The sequence below is a fragment of the Haliotis rufescens genome, unplaced genomic scaffold (genome assembly GCF_023055435.1).
Source record: "Haliotis rufescens isolate VD_foot unplaced genomic scaffold, xgHalRufe1.0.p SCAF_3, whole genome shotgun sequence".
Classification (NCBI taxonomy): domain Eukaryota; kingdom Metazoa; phylum Mollusca; class Gastropoda; order Lepetellida; family Haliotidae; genus Haliotis; species Haliotis rufescens.
Window position 1 is genome coordinate 32,098,730 of NW_025964001.1, and position 20,090 is coordinate 32,118,819.

At 41.7% G+C, this 20,090-nt stretch overlaps 1 protein-coding gene across 1 annotated transcript in view; it reads left to right on the forward strand.

Annotated features, from left to right (window-relative positions):
* Positions 1-6,331: 6,331 nt before the first annotated feature.
* Positions 6,332-20,090, forward strand: part of LOC124129767 (solute carrier organic anion transporter family member 4A1-like) — a 28,815-nt gene continuing 15,056 nt past the window's right edge. The window contains exons 1-6 of the mRNA XM_048402867.1: positions 6,332-6,462; positions 15,126-15,299; positions 15,950-16,008; positions 17,653-17,969; positions 18,945-19,163; positions 19,939-20,044. Of these exons, the coding sequence (XP_048258824.1) occupies positions 6,427-6,462; positions 15,126-15,299; positions 15,950-16,008; positions 17,653-17,969; positions 18,945-19,163; positions 19,939-20,044 (911 nt within the window). The 5' untranslated portion in view covers positions 6,332-6,426. The remainder of the gene's footprint in view (positions 6,463-15,125; positions 15,300-15,949; positions 16,009-17,652; positions 17,970-18,944; positions 19,164-19,938; positions 20,045-20,090) is intronic.

Consider the following 20,090-nt stretch of genomic DNA (forward strand, 5'->3'; position numbering starts at 1 on the left):
GGGTAAACTACAACTGCTGTGATGTTTTTATCTTGGATACGCAAGAGACACCGTATACGTAATGTTTTAGTACCTTCAATCGGCAGTTAAGGGTTGGTGGTGTAGCCAAGTTGTTGTAGCGTTGGCTCACTCCATCTAACAACCAGGTTCAGTTCATCACACCTATATACTATATGTGAAACCAGTTCTTCGAGATCTTGCTGGGATATTGATGAAAGGAGGCTAGGGGAGATGAACGGCGCGTTTAAGATTATTACCGAAAGGGGCGTAAAACACAATTTATAAGCCTTAAAGGGGAACTAGATTCTGTCTTTTTGGCAGTCCTATCAATTTTGTCTCTCAAGTACAACTTTGCTTGTCCGCTGCTTCAAATTGTATCATGCATATCATTCTAACAATTATTGATCACCCTAATTACACAGCTATACATATAATATTGGTTACAATGCCTCAGTTTTACACATGACATAGGTTATAATGCCTCAGTTTTACACATGACATAGGTTACGATGCCTCAGTTTTACATATGACATAGGTTACAATGCCTCAGTTTTACACATGACATAGGTTACAATGTCTCAGTTTTACACATGACATAGGTTACGATGCCTCAGTTTTACATATGACATAGGTTACATTGCCTCAGTTTTACACATGACATAGGTTACAATGTCTCAGTTTTACACATGACATAGGTTACAATGTCTCAATTTTTCACATGAAACCGATTACAAAGCCTCAGGTTTACACATAATATTGGTTACAATGCCTAAGTTTTAGACACGATCCCGGTTACAATGTCTATAACTTGGGAGACAATGAAACCAAGGCCGTAGACGAGAGAGGTTTGATGACGACATCCCCGCTGGAAGAGCCTAGTTTTATAAATGTCGACAATCAAACTGTTGCCGGGCAACTCTCGTTTTTCGTTTCAGCTTGCAAACACCTATTGTAAGGAATGGTCTTGGGTCACTGGCGTGACGCGCGAACGATTACATTAATCAATATGTCTTATATTCAGTGTTCCTGGACCTTTTCACAACAGCCAGATCAAAATGTTATACTTACAACCGACGACGAGAGTAGATAATGCCAGATGGTTATAACTTATCGATGTGTGACAGATCAAGATGGGTAACACGTGTTCGCGAATAGACTTTCTCGGTCGATAAACTGGTTGAAAGAAACTATCAACATACAATTCAACCGTAAGACTAAATGGTTTTAAATATAGGATTTTAATGCATGAGGAATACACCATTGGCGAGACATAAAACACAGCTAGGGCTCTATACTATAGGAAGAGTCTGTTTCTAGTCGCATTAATACCAGAAATACAGACAACGAAATACACGTTGATTTCAAAGCAATTATATGACGGCTGAAAATGGCCATCGTTTGATTTTTTGATCGATGACACGATGCGATGGAAATATGGAGTGACACGATGGCGCGACGCAATGAAGTCGTGTAACGTTGCGAATGACGAAACGATTGAGCGATGCGATAACATGACTAAGTGATGCGATAAAACTTTGAAGAGGTGCAAAGAAACTATGAACCGAAGCGATGAAACTAAATGCCCCGTTGCTGTATCGTTCGATCTAACGCATGGCTGCATCGCTCCATCCAACATAACTACTGTCTTATTCCATCGTGCCATCATTCGCCCTGTGCATCGCTCCATCTTTCCATCATATTGCTGCATCGCTACATTACTCGCACATGGAACAAGGACCCTTCTCGGCAATCATACAATCGTAAAGAAACTGATCGGAATGGCCTTTGGCAACCAGAGTTTCTTGTGAGAGAATATATGTATATAAAGGTGCAATAAACATTATACACAGTTTCTTGTGAGATTGCAAACAGTCTAGCAAATCCTTTGAGTTTTTGAGAATCCACATGCTATTAACTTCACTTGTCTCAAATACTTTCTGTGAATATAAAGAAAGTCCTTCCTTGATTGTATTAAGGATTATGGTTAGTCTTTGAGACATCGATTTGGTGGTACATTTGCTTGACCCAGCAATAAATCTGTCTTTGTACGGATTTTTATGGAGCTTTGGAATCAAGTACAAAAGAAGAATGGACATGTCTTCAGTTTTTAGAGTCAAATGAAAACTTGACAGAACTGAAAAATGGTTTTGGCAGATTTCTTCCTCAGTTAACATACTGGCCTTATATGTGGCTTTATTTTATATGTCATTTATACCAAGTTTGTTTTTATCAATCAATTAATGTAGTGATGCTGACATGTAATGGTTATGTTTTTTTTAGGCCTTGTTAGTGGGAACAACTACAAACTTTTTATGTAGGGCAGACAGCATTTGGATGACAGCTGGCTGGGACAGAATGAGTTTATTCCAATTCTGTTTGTGCATTCAACCAATGACAACATCACGCACTGACTTAACCCACCCTGAAATACATTCAACAGTTTCCTGTCTTTTTTACAATAATTTTTAGCATATTCTTCGACAGCATCAATAATGATTCTAAACTTGTGATCCCAATTGGTAGGAGGTTGCTCGCGGTATTTTGGTCCATATTTGAATAACTGACGAAGCTTGTTTTACCAACAATAGAGAAGTTACACAGCGAATCGCGGCGCCTTAGACAACTGGGCCTACCGCCCCCCCCCCCCCCCCCCCCCTACACAAAGTAAGAACAAGACTATACTCTGTGTCACTGAAAGAAACTAAACGACTTCAGCAACTTTTGCTGATGGGTGGATTTACAAACGGTAAGAGCCCACAGTATCGACTGGAGAGTAGAGTTCTTGATATGCTATGAAACGTTTGGCCAAACAAGAAACGGACTCCACTAAATCAGACAAAGACCACAATTTCTTGAATTTGAAATTTGCAAACAAGGGAATTGATGCTTTAAATTTAAGTAACATTCTCAGACAAAGATTGTTGGTTCGAACCCCGGTTCGCCGGTATTATGTTTCTAGGTTTGTCAGGATCACCTCGGGCTTTCCTCCCACATTTAGCTGACACGCCGCGATATAAATGTAATACTGTTAAAAGCGGCGTTAAACCAAACTCACTCACTAAGTCACTATTAGAGGGATGTCATATTTTCTCCAATATCCTAACTTTTTTTGGCAAAGGATTGAATGATTTTCAGAATTGAAATGTTGGTAGACACAAATGGAAAATATTTTCTTGATGTCCGATCTGTGCTGGCTGACTAATGTGGATAATTTCTGTTGTGTCTCTTCAGCTTAAATAAATCAACAAAGAGTACATTCAATGTCATATATATGAAGTTTTTTAATTTGACAAAAGGTTTTGTGTAATATGTTTTAGCTGTAAACTTAGATTTGAATTCAGGATCAGTTATCAAAATAGGACAAGTTTTGCAATTTTTTGTGCCACATGAAGACATACAGAACGAAAAATGTCCTTCAACTTAACTGAACATTTTTTAATGATGTTTGTAAATGAATCTTCGTTTTTGAAATACAAGTTGCCTTCATGTTGAACATATGTCGGTTTCAAGACGTCCCGAAGGACCAGCCAAGGACTTCAATCTAAACCATATGATGCAGCAGTCAAGTCTGAGCCGAGTTGGGGGGCAGTTTTACTGTCTCGGCCTAAACAGTTTCTATTGTGTTCGTTCAACATTTGTATGGTTAATGCTACCAAGCAAGCAGACAAACCGGCTTGATTCGTGTATATAAAGCGACAAAACCCTTTCAATACCCAATAGAAATCTCTGCATTAAGCAGAGTCGATTGTACGATTCCGACTATATCATGAGCATGTGTTTATGAATCAATATAAAATAGTAATGGCACCAGGTGTTCGCGAAAAAGTCAGCGTATCCTGCTCCACGACCGAAACAGGCTCAAAGATGGCCTTGGAGTTAAATGTTCATTCAGACAATGGTTGTCGTAAATCAGTCGCTATGACACTACTGTAGCCTATTTAGTAAGAAGGTTTCCTACTTTTACCTAGGATCACATCGAGGAAACTGTTTTGGTATACTGGGGGTGGCTGAAACTTTTGGAGCCTTGCTAATATTTTTCAGCATAATCAACTCCGCGGTCCACACGCTTCTACCAATGATGATGGAGTGCCTGGATCGCACTGATGAAGAAGGCCTCCTCCTGGTGTGGTGCGTTTGGGTCGCCTAGTGGTTAAACCAGAAAATACGTCATCATTATTTGCAATGCCGCTTGCCAGGCAATTCTTTCATCAAGAAGAATTCCCTTGGAATCCCAGAAAACCTAAGCCATCATCTGATGCAACACGTTCTGCTTCTTCGGATGGCACACGGGTGGCCCAATCGTCTAATGGGGCCCTTACACAGAATGGCGACCTTTGTGCCTCCCGTGTGCGACCATAAAACTTGCCAGGTCGTCGTTGGTGGCTCAAAGGAGGCAAAATGGTTGCCTAGGTCGTTCCAAGGTGGTACACGGGAGGTTCAGACATCGCAATGGACGCCATGATCGCCGATAAGTTTCGAACTTGTTCAAAACAGTCGCACAAAGGTCGCCGAGGAGGCTGGTTGTTCAAAGGTGGCTCAAAGGAGGCAGAAGGAAGGCACAATCACTGCCGTTGTTGCAGAATGAAGGCATAGTGGTTGCCCATTGGTCACCAGGTAATAGATGCGTTCTGCTGAAATATTTTCCCTCAATTTGGGCGATGCTTCTGCCTCCTTTGGGCGACCAACAGCGTGCATTAAACGATGACTGTGGCGACCGTGCCTCCATTCGGCGACAACGGCAACCTTTAGGACACCATAGCAATGCTTCTGCATCTCTCCTGCCTCCTTTGAGCTACCTGCAGTGCCTCCTCAGCTGGGTGTGCTTCAAAACGTAAATTCTCACAACAGCTGAAGAACTTGGAGCGTTTCTGCCCTGGCGGCTTTGTTTCCTTTGAGCACCAAAGTACTTCGTAATATTTAAACTAAAGATAAGAATAATCTGAAAATTGTTCAAACAGTTTCTACCGTCAATGACTCATAAAACATTCTTACTTATAGGTGTTCGAAGTCATGGTGGGATATGAAGTATAGTGCGTTTCGCCGTGTTAGTTGCTGCCAATATGTCTGGCAATATGTCTGGCAATATGTCTGGCTATGCCTCTGCCATGTTTGATATTTTAATTGTTAAACGTAGTGACAGAAAGAATCTGGTATAATAACAAACAAATACATCAGTAAGAAAGGTGGGTTTTAAAAGAATTGGATAAACATGGTGTCCGTTGGATACTTTCATTTGACGCATTTGTAAAAAGGTTTCATATCAAATTTAAAATTCCAAAGAGACAAGTACAACTTGGTTCTCCAAGTAGAAACAATGATCCAGTCAACATTCTTCTTCTTCTTCTTCTTATTATTATAAGTAGTAGTAGTAGTAGTAGTAGTAGTAGTAGTAGTAGTAGTAGTAGTAGCATTAGTATTAGTATTATTAAAAGTGTGATTTTCAAAAGTAAGTATAAAAATATATTTATTCAAATAAATATATTTATTTTCTGTTGATATTGTTATATAATGACATGGTATTCCAGGGGTTATGAATGAAGTGCATGTAGATACATAAATGTAGATGTGGCAAATGTTTATTTTTCTTATATAAATGTTATTAACTTAAAATTGACAATGTGATATATTTTGTTTCTGTTATCTGATGGATCATGCTTAACTTTGTTCCAGTTATATGCTTTGTATGTTTAATCCCAGTTTTGAGTTTCGGACAAATAGGTTCGTGTGTATATATTAAACTGGAATATGGCAGTATGCTGATTGTAGCCGATATCGACTTTTTACATCAAAAAAATAATTCAAGACCACGTGCCACTCACTCTGGTGTACATGTACGTCTTGTCAATCCTTCATGTATTACATATACAGAGTACGAAAATTATCACAGTTGCCACTTTATTACGAGTGTCTCGAAGTTACAATACAGTCCCGCTAAGTTCGAGACAACGGGGTTCGACTGTGTACTCCTGTAAACAGGTTAGCATCGCTCATAAAACAACCATTTTAAAAATTATCCGACGAAACTGTTGTTTTCTAACTGACTACATCAATTTGAAATACAGAAACCTTTTATCAAATGACACACTTCACTGACGTCTTTAACCATACTCCGCAAATCAAATCTCCTATGGAAAACAAAACGTTGTTTCTTTAATTTCCAGGTACTCTGTTACCTGTTCCTTTCAGTCAAACAATCTAATGAGCATGTCAAAAGAATGTCACGGACAAACGCTAGCGATACGCTCTGTGTTGAGAAATGCGTTTCATAAATTCCCTCCTTGACAAAAGGCCCTCTTCCCTAAATCGCTAAAGCGTAACACTGCTATTTATAGCTTGGCATGCCCTTTAGTAGACTCACTTGCAGTTTCGCTCGTTCCTTGAGGAGTGAACACCTTTCTCGGTCACTCAGAGTTGATATAGCACTAAATGAGCACCCAAAATATGATGCGATCAGAGTCGGAGGTAAGCTATTATTAGTATGGCATAATATATCAATCTTTGTTTAGCCGTATGTCATTATACGTGTGTTGTTTAAGAGAGAAATAAGGTCTACAACAGGGTTGTTTGCTTAGCCTTCACTTGTTACTGTTGTGTGGCGTAAAACGCAAATTGTTTGTTTTGTATGTCCTCTGTGTATGATGTAGAGTAAGCTTGAGGTTGGTGTGTAATAGGAAGTATCCATATTGATATATCCAGCGGTTTTGTGTATAAATTGACAATGATGGATGAGGAAAGAGTAATTATTATCTTTGTCATGAAATTAAGTCCGTATGATTAATCGCTGATGTTTAATGTCACGCAAAATGGGTAAACGGAAATACGCCATCTGTTGACGCCTCATAAGGATTAAAGTCTCTGTACATGTTGTCATTAAAGAGCGACGCATGATGGTATGGATTTCAATCTTTCTATTCTTAAACACACATTTTAAAGGCGTTGGTTGTCCACACTGACCATATTTAGGGGTGGTAGTAGTGAGGTAAGGTGAAATAGGGTTTTACGTCGCGTCCAAGATTAGTGCACCTATATAGCGACGTGCATGCCTCTGTGTGTGTGTGTGTGTGTGTGTGTGTGTGTGTGTGTGTGTGTGTGTGTGTGTTTGTTCAAATGATTGATGTCCACCTTTACGAATAAGAATAATGAAGTTGAAATATTTATGAAGTTTATATATATGTATCACCAAGAAGGTTAAATAAATCTTAATAAATTATAATGTCGTAAATACCTCAAAAAAACGCTCATGATTTAGGTCAGATCTAATGTAATAGCGATCAGGTGTTACGTGAACAACTTGCTGTAAACAAACATATCTGATATCTGATCTGGTTGGTTCTAGATCACACACGTTGAGTTATGCACCGTTTTCTTAAGATATGGCTCATTGCCCTTTCAAATCCTTTAAGTATAAAGTTTAGATTTGTAAAGAACAGTTTCGCTCGCATTAAACACGGGCATGTGTAAATGGCAAGGCAAATACTGTGCATTCGCTTTCAGTTGTTAAACTGTAACAAATATATAAAAACATATTACACATACAGACAGGACATATCGCTGGGTTATATGCAGAAGTAACATTGTAAGTTTTATTGTGATTGAATATACGGTTATCCGTCGCTTTATGCAACATTCAAGCTATCGTTCCATGTTGGGGATCGAACCCGGGGTTTCGGAGTGACGAACCAACGCTTTAACCACTCTACTACCCCATCGCCCCAATGTGAAATAACACGGTGTTAAACAACAGGACATAAAGCTGTATTATATGTAAAAGCAAACAGTCATATGTTATATCGGGAAATCACGACGTGCCGTATGTAGAGTAATATAAATAGTATGTTAATGCCTTTTCACGTCTTCCACATCAGCGGCGCCCCTCACAAACTCATGCAAAGGCAAGTAAATTGTTCATCTGACAAAACACGGGAACATGTGATTCAGATAAAAAATAAGGAATTGTATCGGACATTATTTTTGTCACTGATGCGACAAATTTGGAAATGTCCACCACATGTTTCTCTTTTATCAGAATTTTTGGTAAGAGCAAAATGTATTTATCAGCAAGACTGGCATGCATCCTTGTCACATTGTGCAAAAACATTCAATTACTCTATGTATTTTTCTATGCATAAATTTCACGCAGCTTTAGCTAAGTTTAGATCTAGTTACCACCAACTAAAACTTGAGACTGGCAGATATGCAAATGTTCCAAGAAAAGAAAGGTTTTGCAATGTTTGTGATAAAGGTTTTGTTGAGGATGAGTATCATTTCTTGTTTGTATGCACGGTGTTTGCCGAATTGCGTGAACAGTACATTCCAAAAAAATACCTAGTATTTCCCACATTACATAAATTCAACGTCTTGATGTCAAGTGATGAATTTAATATCCAAAGAAATTTGACTATGTATATATATATAAGTCTATGCAATTAAGGACAAAACTGCTGATGTAAATTCCAATTACAATAATGGCTTCTGTACAACTGCTGTGATATGGGCCGATGGCCTACGTAACCTTGCTGAATAAACAACAACACCATCATGCTGGATTGTACCTCAAAAGTTGTGAAATGTAGACACGGAAAGTTGGCTACTGGAAATTTGAAGTCATCCCTATTGTCACACGGTCTTGAAGAAAGTTGTTTGTCACATTAAATCTTTATGCATAGACCAAAAAAGGTCTATGAAAGTATAGGTTGGCAATTTGTAATTTTCCTAAAAACAGCGATAACTAGTGGAAAGTGGGTATTGGGAATATGACTGCCCAGAAACAGGTACCAAAAAACACCTCACCCGAACGCGCCACCTTTGACGGCGCTCGTGCGGTGACAAAAAAATGGTGAAACAGGTTTCCCGCCTATGTCATAAACTGCACGTGCATGTTAGATGTATAAATGCGTTCGTCTGCAGGATATAACCACACGTGATGAAAGCACACACAAGAAATGCCACGACTGTCACTGGAGCAGAGAGAGAGAGACAGAGCCATCGGTGTGGCCGAAATGGGGGCAACACTGGTCCAAATTGCCAGAAGGTTTGGTTGTATACCACTGACAGTAGCCAGGCTGATTCAACGGTACAGGCAGACAGGGAGGACACAGGACAGGCCTAGAACCGGACGACCCCGAGTGACAACACCACTGGAAGATGGTCAGATACGGCTCATTCACCTGCGCAACAGATTCGTAACGGCAGCAACAGCGTTGGGACATCCCATAAGCCAACGTACAGTACTACGACGAATTCGTGATACTGGAATCTGAGCATATCGTCCTTCCCGAGGAATGGTACTGACTGCTCAACATCGACGCCTGAGACTGCGATGGGCGAGGCAGGGTCGATGCTGGCAAGTGAGAAATTGGCGTCGAGTGCTGTTTACTGATGAAAGTCGGTTTAACTTGTTTCGAAATGACGGCAGAGAACGAGTTTATCGACGCAAGGGGGAACGTTTGGCTCCGGCGTGTATTCGAGAGGTCCATCCATTCGGCGGGGGAGGTGTCATGGTGTGGGGCGGTATTTGTGGAGATCAGAAGACTATATGATTATACAGGGAAACCTGAACGCTGTGCAGTACAGAGACCAAGTGTTGCAGCCAGTTGTGCTTCCGTTCTTACAAAACCAAAAGCAGGGGACATTGTTTCAACACGACAGGTCCCATACTACAAGACTTACTCGGAACTTTCTAAACCAGCAGAACGTTGACGTTTTGCCCTGGCCTGCCCACTCACCCGATATGAATCCTATTGAACATCTGTGGGACCATCTTGGCAGACAGATTAGAGCACTCCATCAGCCTCCCGTCAACACAAGAATTGCAGCAGGCCCTGAGAGACGAGTGGCAACGGATTCCAGTCCACATCATCAGAAGACTGACGTCATCGATGAGGCGGCGTATCACAGCATGCATTGAGGCAGCTGGAGGTCATACACGCTATTGAAGGCAACTGTGTCGACAATGAACTTGTTGTGTGTCTGACAATTTTTTGGTCACATTTCAAACAACTTTTGAAAATGAAATTTCTTACCCAATCATTGCTTACCTTGAGCTTACATTACCTGTGATTGAACAATTTTATTCAAACTGTGGATGTTACCCCTCCCTAGATTATATTATAATTCACAACAAAACCTCTTATTTTTTTATCGATCATGGAACTCGACCTATACTTTCTTTTGCCGCCCAGTTTATGAAACAGATGAGGCGGCTTTTATTTCTAGTTCAGAGTGTCGTTGCACCAATCAACCTTAGCGCTACGACTGTCGTAAGTCTATGTTACGGTATGGGAGTTATGATCACCTTAACGTACAGCGGCACCCAGGTAGGTAAATCGGGCAAAGATTGGCCATCTTTTGAATTTCATTGTGACCAAGGTCAAAAGGTCAAAGACCCGTAGAAATATTGGTTAGAATAGGTCTTCAGCGACCATGTTTGTCCCAAGAGGCGATTATGATTGTCGTAAGAGGCGACTAACGGGGTCGGGCGGTCAGGCTCCCTGACTTGGTTGATACATGTCATCGATCCCAAATGCGTAGAACGATGCTCATGATATCAATCACGGGATTGTCTGGTCCAGATTCGATTATTTACAGACCGCCGTCATATAGCTGGAAAATTGTGGCGTTAAACAATGAAAAAAAAAAAAAAGTTCAAAAGGGGTTTATAGTTGAAATGAGGGTTTATTACCCATGATGCCGTGCGTAGAAGATCGTTGGGGGATATCGTTGACAAAGGGTTATCAGGAGAAATTACGTTATGAAATATTTGCACATTAAAGTTTGTCTACATGTGATTAAATCATGTTTCATTCTTAAGATTTTTATGATATAGTGGGAATCGTACAATTGACTCTGCTTTTGGCTGAGATTTCTTATGAATATGGAACGGGTTTTGTCGCTTTTAATATTATTATTAAGATCTTAGGTGATGCTACCGGTGTGGGCCTTCACATGTGTTGTCGCTATAAACACCTTTGACCTGGGACTTCCACCCATATTAAGGAGGCGGTGGGGTAGCCTAGTGGTTAAAGCTTTCGTCGTCATGCCGAAAGGCCCTGGCTCGATTCCCCACGTGGGTTCAATGTGTGAAGCCAGTTTCTGCTGTCCCCGTCGTGATATTGCTGGAATATTGCTAAAAGCGGCGTAAACCCATACTCACTCACTCCACCCATATTGAACTGAGGCCACTTGTAAATTCAGGTTACAACAGATCTCAAGTACGCGATACTTGTCGTGAGTGACTAATAAGGATGGTGTCTTGCCACGATGGTCGGTGCTCATGATACTAACCACTGGAAGTCTGACAAACTTTATTTATTTATTTATATCTGACTTTGTGTTCAGATCAACCGATGCATCACGGTCGAATAGATACATGCAAACACTTTGCTTGCTCCGCCGCACCCTCCTCAGTACCTTGGAGCCAGATAAGCGCCAGGTTGGGATCGAGTGGTTCCAATGTGTGACAGCTGGTTGTGTGTCATCATGACGATGTGGCTTTCATTGTTGCTCATGATGTCACTCACTGGTCGATTGTAAAATCGAGGATGGCCTTGATATAGCCGGGCTTCGGCTTCAAACAACAAAGACTGTGTAGTTTGCAGACTGTAAGTTTTTAGTAGGTAGGCGCTTGGCCATGCTGTTCCCCATGGTGTTGACGCAGCTCGTTGTCGTCTCTGATACATAACCCACATAAGCACGCAAACCTGAGTGCGTTGTTGTTACAATGCGCATATAACTGACACTAAGAAAGACGAGATGACAGCTGAAGTGGGTCCCAGGTGATTAGTCTCAGCATGCACAGGGACTGAGTGTATCTGAAACCATTGTGTACAGGCCGTGAGAACACACGAGGTCGGACACTCGCATTTCAATTTACAAAAAGTGGAACTGATTTATGCTAATGCGAGCCACAGAGCTAACTCGACAACAGCCCTGGGGAATAATGCGCAGGGGATCGACCCCATGTTACACACGTTTCGGCGACACGTTTTAAATGTAAATTCTCAAACATACAAGCAAAACACACGAAGTGGTGGGAGGTGCGTTTAACCCTGTCAGTGGTAGCTTGCATGGTCGTGGTAGTAACAGCGAACATGGTAGTGCTAACGCCAATGGTAGAGAAATTGGAAAAGGTAGTTACAGTAAGCGATTGGAGCAACACCGAGGCCAGGAATTGGTTTAACACACGGACTGTATCCATGTGGGCAACACACTGGTGACAGAGCTACCCTTTCACAATTGTAAAAGTAGTAGTAGTAGTAGTAGTAGTAGTAGTAGTAGTAGTAGTAGTAGTAGTAGTAGTAGTCATGGGCGGATACAGCTTTTTTGAAAAGGGGGGGTGCACAGTTAAGATCTATTTATTGTCTTTGGTGGTAATTTATACAGAAATAAAGATTTTTTTCGAAATAAAATGGGGAGGGGGCGGGGGGGGGGGGGGGGGGGGGGGCGCACCCCCGCACCCACCCCCCACCCCCCTCTGTATCCGCCCATGATAGTAGTAGTAGTAGTAGTAGTAGTAGTAGTAGTAGTAGCGGTTCCAATAATAGTTGTTATCGCAATAAAAGCAGTATGTGTTGTTTTAGCAGCAGTAGTAGTACAAACAGTAGTACCAGCAGTGCCCGCAGCAGTAGTAGCACTGTGAACGAGACACGCATTGTATTTCAGTTAGACTCGGGCATATCAAAACACATGACTGTGGAATGAAAGTCAACATTAATGCGGTCACTAGAATGGCTAGGAGAGCCAACACACTGTCTACAGTATACATCCGCTCAGCTAATGCCCAGCAGTCACTAGGATGGCTCGGAGACTCAATACTGTCTACGGTATCAAGGAGGTAACGACCAGCAGTCACTAGCATGACTCGGAGAGTTAATACTGTCTACGGTATAAAGGAGTTAACGACCAGCAGTCACTAGGATGGCTCGGAGAGTCAATACTGTCTACGGTATAAAGGAGGTAACGACCAGCAGTCACTGGGATGCCTCGGAGACTCAATACTGTCTACGGTATAAAGGAGGTAACGACCAGCAGTCACTAGGATGGCTCGGAGACTCAATACTGTCTACGGTTTAAAGGAGGTAACGACCATCAGTCACTAGGATGACTCGGAGACTCAATACTGTCTACGGTATACAGGATATAACGACCAGCAGTCACTAGGATGGCTCGGAGACTCAATACTGTCTACGGTATACAGGATATAACGACCAGCAGTCACTAGGATGACTCGGAGAGTCAATACTGTCTACGGTATACAGGATATAACGACCAGCAGTCACTAGGATGGCTCGGAGACTCAATACTGTCTACGGTATAAAGGAGGTAACGACCATCAGTCACTAGGATGGCTCGGAGACTCAATACTGTCTACGATACAAAGGAGGTAACGACCAGCAGTCACTAGGATGGCTGAGAGAGTCAATACTGTCTACGGTATAAAGGAGGTAACGACCAGCAGTCACTGGGATGCCTCGGAGACTCAATACTGTCTACGGTATAAAGGAGGTAACGACCATCAGTCACTAGGATGGCTCGGAGAGTCAATACTGTCTACGGTATAAGGGAGGTAACGACCATCAGTCACAAGGATGACTCGGAGACTCAATACTGTCTACAGTATACAGGATATAACGACCAGCAGTCAGTAGGATGGCTCGGAGACTCAATACTGTCTACGGTATACAGGATATAACGACCAGCAGTCACTAGGATGGCTCGGAGACTCAATACTGTCTACGGTATACAGGATATAACGACCAGCAGTCACTAGGATGACTCGGAGACTCAATACTGTCTACGGTATACAGGATATAACGACCAGCAGTCACTAGGATGGCTCGGAGACTCAATACTGTCTACGGTATACAGGATATAACGACCAGCAGTCACTAGGATGACTCGGAGACTCAATACTGTCTACGGTATACAGGATATAACGACCAGCAGTCAGTAGGATGACTCGGAGAGTCAATACTGTCTACGGTATACAGGATATAACGACCAGCAGTCAGTAGGATGACTCGGAGACTCAATACTGTGTTCGGTATACAGGATATAACGACCAGCAGTCACTAGGATGGCTCGGAGAGTTAATACTCTCTACGGTATAAAGGAGGTAACGACCATCAGTCTCTAGGATGGCTCGGAGAGTCAATATTGTTTATGGTATAAGGGAGGTAACGACCATCAGTCTCTAGGATGGCTCGGAGAGTCAATATTGTTTACGGTATAAGGGAGGTAACGACCAGCAGTCAGTAGGATGACTCGGAGACTCAATACTGTCTACGGTATAAAGGAGGTAACGACCAGCAGTCACTAGGATGGCTCGGAGACTCAATATTGTCTACGGTATAAAGGAGGTAACGACCATCAGTCACTAGGATGACTCGGAGAGTCAATATTGTCTATGGTATAAAGGAGGTAACGACCATCAGTCACTAGGATGACTCGGAGACTCAATACTGTCTACGGTATACAGGATATAACGACCAGCAGTCACAAGGATGGCTCGGAGGCTCAATACTGTCTACGGTATACAGGATATAACGGCCAGCAGTCACTAGGATGGCTCGGAGAGTCAATACTGTCTACAGTATACAGGAGCTAACGGCCAGCACACATACACACACACACACACACACTAACACACACACACACTAACACACACACACTAACACACACACCCACACTAATACTAACACACACACACTAACACTTACACTAACACACACACTAACACACACACACACACACACACACACACTAACATACACTAACACACACTAACATAAACTAACACATTAACAAACTAACACACATATAAATACACACGAACATATCCTTATAAAGGGGAAATTTCTCTTGAGGAAGGATGTACCGGTAATAACATATTTTCACACGTCATCCCAACAAAACAACCGATGACTAAGTGGCCGACCGTTTAGAAAAACAAAAACATCCGCACCTGTGGAAATATCCTCATTCCTATTCAAGTCAGTGTGTCATATTATATGTTATAATCACGCGTGTTGTTGGGCACCCTAGATCAGTGCGAAGCCGTCCTGTGTGATGGTGCTATGTGGTATATTCGCTAGTCTGGAGCTTGATGTAAAGTAATGTGTTTTCAGGACCCTGGCTTGGACAATAAAGCATACGAGTGTGACGCCAATGGCTCGACCAACCACGAGGTCAAACCTAAACAAGAGAAGGATGGATTTCAGAATGTCGGTTTCTCCAGATCGGCTGATGACGTTTTCGTGTCCATCCCGGCGTCAAAGGAGGTGACGACGACATCCGCAAAGGTTGGCCATAATAACATTTAAACGAATCCCCCTAATTAACTACTAGATTGGTTTACAAAAGAAATTGGAGTTGATACCCAAAATACTTTTGAACCTAACCTGCTAGGATTTCATGCAGAGTTGTACCTTGGTAAGGGTTACCTAATATATGGAATACCGCAAGGGACATTCTCTCGATATCGACCTCAGGAAACGATATGTTTAGAGTTTGAACGATATCTTGTCCATGCGAAGAATTCTTCTCCCTTGAAACGGGTAAGCGGAAACAGCCAAGATGATGACATGTATTCGGAAATGAGACTAATTATTTGATTATTATCTACGGATAATTAAAATGACGCAGGCATGTACTGTCTGACACAGCAGTCTCACGGAGATCAAACGTTATCTTGTCTTCAATACGTTGTGTCAGTTCACGGCTTAATGTTTCAAATATGCCCTTAAGTTTAGATGTAATCTCTTGGGTAGATTGCCAACAGCTTTAATATTTATAATTTTACTTTGAGGTACCTGGAATGTGACGGTTGGTGTCAGTGTTTGACGGTGACAGTAACTTTCATTGCCATCTTGGCATAAATAATGAGTTGGTGAATGTTCTAGCGTGCATCAACAGTACTAACGCACGGGTCTAATCCACGAAACTGTTTCAGCCCTACGGAGGTGACGAGGAGAAGATGTACCGGTACGGATGGCGTGGTTTTAAACCAGGGTAAGTTGGACACACACGTATAACCTGTTTTTCAAGTATTTTGTTCTTTCCAGATAGAATACGTCATAAAATCGATGATATTTTGATATCGCTTGAAATGGGACTCCGTTGAGGTAATGTATGTAGCATGAAGACCAGGGAGAGGGAGAGTTCACATTATAAGTTGTAGCCGGAGCACGAGGGATACACGGGGTTTAATGCGTCCCGCGTTAGATTTTATACTAGGAGCCAGATGCGTCCCACGTTAGATTTAAAACGACAAGCCGGAGACGAGTGGTATAAAACCTTACGAGAGACGCATATAAACCCCATGTATCTCGAGTTATCCTGCTACAACGAATTTATCTTATCGACAGGTTTGATATGGCATTGTAAAAGAATTAAAACAAATTCAAAATTGATAGAAAACAGCTGTTAGATCGATATTAAGTTAACTCGTGCTATGTCACGTGACTTTTATTGACTCGATAAACAAGTTGCGGCATTTTGTTTCAAAGTCGGCAACAAGGGATTTATTCTGCCTCTCAGAAATCCACGTACAACCTGACTTGTTCGTGGCGGGTACAAGAGGTTTATTCTCCCTCTGAGAAATTTATATTCCTCCAAGGCGGGATACATAATATTTTATCAAGATCACTTGGAACAATCAGATCTCATCATTCTGACATGGAGGTATGATAAACATGTGTGTTTGTTTGTTATTTAACGCCCCATTCAGCATTATTCCAGCTGAATGACGACGGCCTCTTTGAGTCTGGACCAGACAATCCAGTGATTGATGTTGATCAACCAAGTCATCGAACATGACCACCCATCCATTTTGTCGCCTCGTACGATCAGCATAGGTTATCGGGAACCTGTTCTACCCGGGAATCCCCACTGAGTCCTACGAGACATGCAGGACACTGCGACACACGCCCTCTCATGCTGTATGGGAAGCTTGGGACTTACTCTCTGAAAACGTGACACACGCCACCAATGCTGTCTTTGGTGCTTGATGTTTAGGATTAATGATTAATGGGAAAACACTACTCCCATCACAGGGATATTTGACAGATACCACTCCCACTAACCCTGTCTCTCAGCACAGAACTATGTGAACTGCCACCATTAATAATGATAATAATAATAATAATAATAATAATTTGTCAGGAGTCGTATCCACCCACATATGCATGCTCATGGCATTGCATTATTTTCACCACGAACAATGGATCAGTTTGCACTTCAATTTCATTCTCAGCTCCCTGAGGCGTATACTTGCTGCCCATGAGGCGCTAGAAGGTTTACAGTCATCATCTTACCATCTTATCCTACCGGGTACCCATTCACTGCGTGCCAAAAGGACACAACATGTAACATGTTTTTCAGTACAATGTGGAACAAGACCCTAAAAACTTTTAGGGATCAGGATTACCGACCTCGTCACCCATCCATCTACTCTCCGCGACCAATGTTGCCTGACATGATTTGTGACCGCTGTACATGCAACTAATCATGTCTCTAAAAACAGAAATATGTTATACATGCCACTAATCCTGTTTCTAATTAAGAAATATGTGATACACCTCAATATCACTTCGCTATATAGATAAGACAACTGCTCGAATGCAATTCATAATTAACAAAGTCTATTTTCTTTAGTTTCATACAGAAATTCAACAGAATCGGAATCTTCGTCTTCTGGGCTATAGTACTCTGTGTTACCGAGGGTTTTACAGTGAACGGGATAGCCAATGCAGCTTTACCTCATCTAGAGAAACAGTTCGGCCTCCAAAGCTCCAAATCTGCCCTGATAACAAGTTCCCAGGACATAGGAGCCCTGGTCGTTGTCCTGTTCGTCAGCTTCATCGGAGGCCGGTACAACAAGGCGTCTTGGGTCGCCGGGGGCTCGCTCATCAGTGCCGTCGGGTCTTTCTTGTTTATGGTTCCTCATATGGCTACAAATGCCCCCGTTATAGGTGAGTTGTTTCGATAACCCATGGTATCTCATGGTGTGATGACAGTGGCCAGCCTGTATTGCAGAGATTGCATTGTAAACTTAAGTCTACGTCTTCTTCAATACAGAGTCTTAGTGGTTTGTTCCTTTTCGTAACTGTAGCGTTATAAAATACTAATACCTCTTCAGTCTTAGAACTTTTAATGTCGGAGTACAGAATAAATGAATCCTAGTAGCATGTTTAGCTAACTATTTCATTAAAATCTGATCTTACGTCTCGCTACCAGTAAACAAAGATCTGAGGGCAACCCATTTCAGGTCACGTCATAAGGACTTTATGGCCAACTTTCACCGACCAATGAAATGACTAATAAGAAAAAGACATTAGCCAATCAGAACATTCTGGAATGTCAAATAAATGGCCTATATTGTATGGCAGTACTTCCCACGGGGCTATGCAAAGTCGCTTTCTTTTCGAATGTCTGTCCCGTTGAAGCTATAGATAGATGATGATCTGGATGGATTTAGTCGTACAGCTCGTAACGATGGAATTCAAGAAGGGACATTGTCGCGTTGTCGCCCTTTGGTAAAATAAAAAGTATTATTTAAAGCCCGACAATGCGACTACGCGACATTGCGACAAATGGCCAAATTGTCTCGTTGTCGCGCTTTGGTTAATTTTGACACTTTTTGCTTGTTTTTGTAAGGGCGACAACGCGAGAATGTCCCTTCAAGGATTCCATACGTTACTGTAGTTCGGAATACCCCATGTTAATCTTTTCGAGGTTGCATGTTCAGGAAACACATTCCGTCTGTCACTTTCCTGATCTGGTAAGCGACGCTCTGATTGGTCGGATGAAAAGTGACCAGTGAAAGGATGTCCTTGGAAAAACTAAGATCTGAGTTTAATGAGATTGGATTAGCCAATAGCTTCTAAATTGTAGCGGAGACGCTTATGAGGAATTTGAAGTATAATATTTCATGTTTTATTCACCAGCTTCTTCTGGTAGTTCTTCTGTGTCACCCATATGTGATCTCCAGAATTCGACTTCCGGTTCCGGTCCTACGTCTGGGGACGGTAGTGGGCTGTCCCATTATCTAGGGGTGTTCATGATCGCTCAGATGGTTCACGGGGTAGGCTTCACACCCATGTTATCACTTGGAACAGCCTATATTGATGAGAACGCGGAACCCGCGTCAGCAGCTATATACGTCGGTAAGTCTCCAGGCAACTGAAATACATGACTGTGTTGGGTTAAATAAATCTCAATATTTCAGTTATATCACTGCGTGACAGCTTACCTCGAGAAGACTTGGGTTATCCAATTGTTGAAACCCATCTGCACATCTGCACTTCTAGTGTCATATTCATGTTGAAAACTCTTCAAGAACTGAAGAAAGAGTTTCCTGACCGCCAGGAAAGAACAAATCATCTCAAGTAGTCTATTAATGTTGACACTTTTATTCCATCCAGACGTACATGCGGGTTGTCTTGATCTATCTATCTATCTCTTTCATTCGAATTTGTTCGTGTTACGCAATCGGAATGTATCATAACGTTCAACCATAATATTTAAAGCTGCAACGTGTTCAACCTGTTTCACTCATGCGCAAATTAGCTAAAGAATAATATAATTTGTGTATTCATTATCAAAATTTTATTTGGCAAAGCCTTCTGTAGGTAAATAAATGTTAATTTGTGCAGGATACTCACATCCGTCAAGGTTTGTTCTCTATAAATGGTGTCTGCAGTGGACGTTGACATGCATACTCAGCATGTACTTGGTGGGTTACATGTAGCATTAGTATGTAAAAAGTAGTTGCTTATCACAGATTTTCTATTTATTTCAATACACAAAAATAGAGGGGATGGCTAAGAAATGGATTTAAATTATTTCTTATATATTTTTGTTCGGATCTTTTAACACCAGTTAAACAGTTGTAAACTGAAAAGTTCAGTATTAATCTGACATCACTCTATATGCCTCTAGGTTTGACGTATGCTGCGGCTGCAGTCGGGGTCGCAATTGGGTTCTTTGCCGGAGGCCAGTTGACGGAGAAGTTTTACGTGGATTATGACAGGGTGGATCAGGCAAGGTATGGAGACTCTGCTCTGTGATTGAAAGTTCGTTTAACATTGAAA